This window comes from Eurypyga helias, unplaced genomic scaffold (genome assembly GCF_000690775.1).
Source record: "Eurypyga helias isolate BGI_N326 unplaced genomic scaffold, ASM69077v1 scaffold1033, whole genome shotgun sequence".
Classification (NCBI taxonomy): Eukaryota; Metazoa; Chordata; class Aves; order Eurypygiformes; family Eurypygidae; genus Eurypyga; species Eurypyga helias.
Window position 1 is genome coordinate 25,000 of NW_010240312.1, and position 6,502 is coordinate 31,501.

General features: G+C 40.0%; 1 protein-coding gene across 1 annotated transcript in view; it reads left to right on the forward strand.

Annotated features, from left to right (window-relative positions):
- Positions 1-6,260, forward strand: part of LOC104507187 (chromosome unknown open reading frame, human CXorf23) — a 23,054-nt gene extending 16,794 nt beyond the window's left edge. The window contains exons 10-11 of the mRNA XM_010148392.1: positions 3,247-3,402; positions 5,838-6,260. Of these exons, the coding sequence (XP_010146694.1) occupies positions 3,247-3,402; positions 5,838-5,867 (186 nt within the window). The 3' untranslated portion in view covers positions 5,868-6,260. The remainder of the gene's footprint in view (positions 1-3,246; positions 3,403-5,837) is intronic.
- Positions 6,261-6,502: the final 242 nt, after the last annotated feature.

Sequence of the window (6,502 nt, forward strand, 5' to 3'; positions counted from 1 at the left end):
CAAACAACACTTTCTTCCTTTGCTGACAGTGGCATGCTACACAGGGATCCAGTTAGAGCTCTTCACATTAGAAAAGTATTAGTCAAATCTAGAACAACTTACATTCATTCTCTACCTTAAAATTACCCCTAATCATTTAACAGGTGTCTTCAAGTGTGAAATAACACACAGAATAGGTAATAGTCTTTCTTGCTTTGTAGATAGTGAAAGTGAAATAAGGTTTTGGCAACCAAATTAAGTAGCTGGTATTTTGGGTGAACTTCTGAAAGGAAGGGGCAGTGTAGGTGTGGGGTTTTGGTTGGTTGGCTTTTTTTCTTTTCCTACCCCCTCAGACTAAACAGAAGAGAACTGTTGGCTAAAAAGGCTTCCAGGCTCTCCCATTTACGTGTGCTTTGCCAATCATAGATAGCTAAGCTAACACTAGTGAAAAATGTGAACTTTATTCTGCTGGAAAAAAAAGTGTTTTTCCAAGCTGAAGTTAACAAGTTTAAAGTGGCAGCATGATACAACTACTGTAACGTGTAAGGACATCATAGCCTCTATGAATCAGTATACCCTCTGCGTTCTCAGCCTATAGGGGATGGAGGGATCTTTAGCACTGGCTGCCATAGCATTGAGGCAGTGTTGGTAGCTGATAAAGAAGAGGGAAGGCTGCCCTTACTTACATCAGCCTGTAGTTCTGCTGGAGGTTATGCAAGCATGAAAGTGTCCACTTAAGTTGTCATCGCACGTATATGTGAATATTGCTGTACCCAGTGGTCTGTCCCATGATGCTTTAATCTTCATAGGAGAAATAACTGGAATACAAGTGCATATGCTTGCATATGTGTATAGCATGTTTATCACTGCCGTGGAAACAGCAGTCCTGATTCAACTTCATGAACTTTTTTTTACATTTAATTGCCCTCTGTGTAATGTAGAGGGTTTTTCCTTCCCATGCTTTCCTATTCTTCCCCTCAGCTCCCCTCCTGTCCCAGCAAGATGGGAGATATGGAGAGCAAAAATGAGAATTCATGGGATAGGGTGAAGACAGCTTTAAGAAGTGAAGGAAAGAGAAAAGAGTGATGCAAAGGCAGTCAGTCACCACTTCCCACAAGCTGACTGATGCTCAGCCAGTCCCCAGGCAATGGCTACCTCCTCCAAACCCCTCTGCCTCAGTTTCTGTTCCTGAGCAGGAGGTTATATGGCAAGGAATATCCCTTTGCTGAGCTGGGGTTGGTGAAGCACGCCAGTGCTGGTCTAGTCACAAATCCAGAACACGGCATCATGGGCTGCTATGAAGAAAATGAACTCCATCCCAGCCAGACCCAGTGCTGTAGTATATATTTGGCCATATAGACTTATTTCAGAGCCTGAGGCCATTGGTTCATAGGCATTGTCATTAGCATTATTTGTAAAATAGTCTTAATGTAAAACTAGATGTCAGTTTAGCAGATTTTTTCCTTACTCTAGACCAGAAGTTAAAGATGTTTTCCACACACCTTAGATGACCTCACTTTGCTATAAACTACATGTGACTGCAGTGCCTACATACCAAATGTGTATATATAATCTGTTAACCTTGTCTGCAGCTGATTCTGTTCTACATGAATATTGCTATTCCCCTCTGCCCCTGCTTACGGAACATGTGGATACTTGAAACTTTTAAGCTGTATGTAATCTCTTTTCCTGTGTCTTGTCCCTTTTTCCCTCTCTCTTGGTCTGCTCCTTTGCTTGTTGTCATGCCAATGCAGTGGCAGATCACTAAGGCCTCCTTTCTAGCCACCAAGAACCACAGCAGCTGTGGAGAAAACGGGAGCTTTTAAATTATAACTGTGTTTAGGGGCTTATTCCCACATTAAAAATGCCCTTCAGCTTTCCCTATGGAAGGCATATACCTACCTTAAGAATTTTACTTGCACTTAGTTGTGCCTGGACCTGGATGCTTTTCAGGGAAGGGGTTAGCATTTAGTAGCCTTCTGCAAGTGTCCTCTGCCTACGAGCACTGTAGGAGTAAGCCGGGGGGACCGATGGGGCCAGCTTCTCAGTGATCATCTACGCAGTAGGTGGGTGAAATGATTCTGGAAATAAAACCTTTGCATTTGCGTAAAGGAACCTCTGTTCTGTGCGGTCCTTTCGTAGCTGTTCACCAGCCACATGGTGGAAAACACAGTGGAAAAACTGGTACCAAACTTACTGCAACCTCAGAGCATGTGATTTTTCTTGAAGTGATCCTTAGTCTGTCAAAAGGAAACTGATTTCACCCAAGTAACTGGGTCATGCTCAAGAAGGTCTGTTTCTGTGATGTGTTTTTTTCTCTCCTACCCTCTAAAGGCGCTTGTAAAAAAAAAAAAAAAAAAAAAAAAAAGCCAAGAATTTTATATGGTCAGGATGTTTCCTCTTTTGTAGCTGGAATGTCCTTGTTTAAATTTTGGGGAGGGAAAACCTTAAATTTAAAGGATGAATATATACAGGAATGCTTTTTGTTGGAACAGTGTTGGAAAGCATAGAACAGTAGTACTGGAAAACAACTACAAGAAATTATAATAAACAAGGTTTTTTCTTACTCTGAAGATTTTTACTGCCTATTTTGGAGATCGGAGTGCTTGGAAATTAATACTTTGTGTAACTGTAACTGCTGGGATCAGTCTTGATCTTTCTGTGTATTTCTAATGCTGTTCACCTATAAGCCTTCTGTTATCTCTGTGGCCTCTGCTCCTGGTCCCACACTATGTTAATTTACAGTATTCCAGTCTGGAAGTAACAAAGGCAGAGGAAACGAACATATGTTCAGACTGTAAGATCTTAAAACTACAAGAAAAATGCATATGCTGATTTCTGGTTGGCGTGGCTTTCTTTAGACTTGCCATGTGTGCAGCCCGCAGGCCCCACATCACTGAATTCGTTAGCAACAGTGAGATGTTGTCTTAAACTTTTTTAGTTGATGCTGGTTTACCTTCATTAAAGTTTGAAAAAGATGCTAAAATGTGGTACAATGCATTCACGTTTTTTTTCTATGAGGAAGATAATTTTAGGTGCTCTGCACAGTAAGTGGGATACAGCCGTCCTTTGAGCCATGTGGTAGCTAATGGTCTGAGGAATATTAGATGGGGCATAAAGGAAGAGGCTCTGCACTTGCAAATTCATACTTGTGTTAGTCAGTACTATAAGTTTTTTACATGTGTATAGCTGTAAATATAAACTGTTGAGTTTTGGTGCCCTCATTTTGCACTTTTTTTTTTCCCCTCCCTTCCTCCACCCTTACAGAGCAACTTTGCAGATGGCCGTTTGCAATCCCATTATAAATCAGGCTTAGTCCAGAAGGGTTTATATATTCAGGCTAAGTACCAGCGGTTACGTTCTGTTGGTGTAAGGGGATTTACCACTAATAAATTCAGAGATGGATTTTTGAGGAAAGAAAAGGTAAGTTGGCTTAATTTATTTTTCACTAAGCCATTTTTAAAATATGAATATTCTTATGATCTCTTACGATGTTTAAATTCCCGTGGAGTAACTTGGATGGGATTTTCTGGAATACTGGCTCATTGTACTTTACAGGCAAACATGATTCTGCACCCCTGTTTCCTCCATGTTTATTCCATGGAAACTTGCAAATCAGAGGTGGTCTCTGAGATTCTGCAGTTGCCACTGATTCAGTATTCTCTCCTTGAGCTCAGTTGATCTCTCCTCCTGTTGATAGGAAGAGAAAGTGGTCTTCTGTGTGAAAAAACATCGAGTCCTCTTAGGCTGCGGTTTTAAATCAACGTGAAGGGTATTAATTTTGGCTGTCTGTGTGCTTCTCTCAGCGTTACCTTACATTAATAATGTGTTTTAAAGTACACACTGGAGTGATGTTCTGAATAAAACATCCTACACTCTATGATGCCTGTAAAAAGGTTTGGTAAGCTCAAGATGAAATGGGCACGTCTGTCTTATGATCCCTTTTGATTTGCAGTTACGTATGGGACAACAGTAATCTCAAACTGCAGAAGAACTTTTGAACCAGATAAAATGTTACAGGTTTTGTGAGGATCAGCAGTTAAAGCATTCTAAATCCTCCATTAGAACTGATCAAGTATGATCAAAGTAGTATGAGGTTACTCACGACATCAGAGAATTGGATTAGATGACCTACACAGCCCCTTGCAGTTGTGTTCCTGTGCGAAGTCTTGTTTGTTTGGTAATTCTGTGCCTGTGCAGCTGCGAGTAAATATGCTTGCATAAGCATTTCTGGTTGGATTAGGGTTCCCTTCTTAGGGCACAGAAGCATAGGTTCTTTAGAGCAGTTTTCAAAACACCTCCAGTTTACAGCCCAGTGGGGAAAAAAGGTAAAAGAGAAAAAAAAAAAAGGCAAATCAAACACTTTGGACAAGGTAAACGGGTCACTTGTTACTGAAGTGCACTGGTGAATCCCTTTTATGTGCACATGGCCTCTGAGAAGTGTGATTCCCTGAAGGCTACATTGAATTGGAATTAGTGGAAAATAGATGGAGAAGGATTTTTTTCCGAAAACTATGACCTTATGAAGTGGGCACAGAAGTGCCATAATTTTGTTGTAGTGAGCTTTTCCCCAAGAACTTCCAATGTTCTTCTGTAATTGGGTATTAAGGTTCTTGTCTATAAAACATAAAACATGCTTAAACACATAAAACCTATAAAACATGCTTAACACAGTCTGGCTGCTACGGATTACAGTTTGAATTAGACAAGCATAATAAGAATATTGATTTTTAGGCCCAATGAAGAACTCTAGTATCTTTGAGTTTTAAAGTAAAGTAAATCCTGAAGACTAAGTATATATCCTCGTTTGTCTCCAGCCAGCAAAATACCACAAAGCTGCTCTCGTACCTCCCCTCTCTTCCACCAGCAGAGGGGGAGACTCAGAGGAAAAAGACAAGGAAGCTCGAAAAGTTGAAATAACTACTTATTGAATATAAATGAGTAAGATATATGTAAAAATACTACTACTAAGTAATTAAAATAATAGAAAATAAACCAGGATACAATTGCTCACCGCCTGCTGACCAGTGCACAGATGGAGCCAGAGAGCGATCGCAGCAGAGTCCGAGGGAACCCTACCAGCGACAGCATGACCTGGAAAACTAAACAAACCCACCAACGAGCCAGCCAAAGGAGTTAGCAGAGCAGCTAACAAAGGAGTTAGCGAAGAAGCTATGGAGCTAACAGAGATGTTAGCAAAAGAGTAAAACGATAATGAAGCGTGTAATGTCCCCCGACCCACTCCCCACTTATACACTGAGCAGGACACACTATGGAGTGAAATACCACTTGGGTCAGTTTGGGTCAGCTGTCTGAGCTGTGTCCCCCCCCACACTGCCTGTGGTGAGAGAGAGCTGGGAATGCAGCTGCAGTATCAGAAGCTGAGAAAGACCTTGAATTCAGTGCAGACATTCCCCAGCACCAGCTAAAAGACACCTTATCTGTACTTTTCTCAAGGTAAATCCAGAAACACAGCTTCATACCAGCAATCCCTGACTAAAAGCGGCACAGTATGACGCAGCCGTTTTCTTAATGGTGCACTGATTGCTGGTTAGCTAAAAAAAAAGAAAACTGTTCCTCAGATTCTAGCGTTTCCCATATTTTGCCTGTTGTAATGATTAAACTTGTCCTGGAGAGTTGTTAAACTGGTCTGAACATCTTTATTTCGCCCTCTTGAAAGAATTGTGCCTGTGCATCCTTTAAGCTACAGTCTTTACAGTTGTGCTGTTTCAATCCATAATTGAAAGAATCTGCTATGTTACATACTAGAGTAATACAGTACTTAGGAAAGTTGGGAGGCTTTTTTCCACTGTTACAACTTGACAGTAATGAAATTTTTTTTTTCCCCCCCTCTGAAGGGAAATTTAAATATTGCCACAGAAATCTGAACGGAGCTGTGATCCTGAAGCTGAAACAGATAACACAGCAAAGGGAACATCTGTTCATTTTTGGACAACTTTGTCAAGACTTAAACTAACCCTGTAACTTTCTTGATTAAAAATAACTTTATTTTTCAGTAGTGGAATGCTGCAGAACTTTTTTACAGTTTTAATAATTGCTTTAAAGTACAGTATTCAATGGAAACATTGTCCTATGTACCTTCAGTTCCTTTTGCGTACCAGTCTCAAGTAAAGAAGTCATTGAAGGGAGACTTATTTATTGAATACTTTTTCTCTAAGCATGATGTTACAGATGGAACTTGAGTTGCTATACCCAGAGGTTTATATGTTGAAAGTTTATTCCTTATGTAATAAAAAAAAAAGTAAAAAAAAAAAAAGTGCCTGAATTGTTTGGTAATAGCACATTAGCTCAGGATTTTTCAAGTAATGACCTTTTAGGTTGTGCAATAGATTTTTTTTTTTCACCTCTGTTCAGTCATTTCCGTAAAACAGTATTTTGTATTACTTTATTAATATACTTGGGTTTCTGATGTGTACATAAATTTGTAAATTGTTGGAATGTTGGGACAACTCTCAGTATTTGATTAAAATGAATGGTAAGGGGCAGGTATGTAATGTACTGT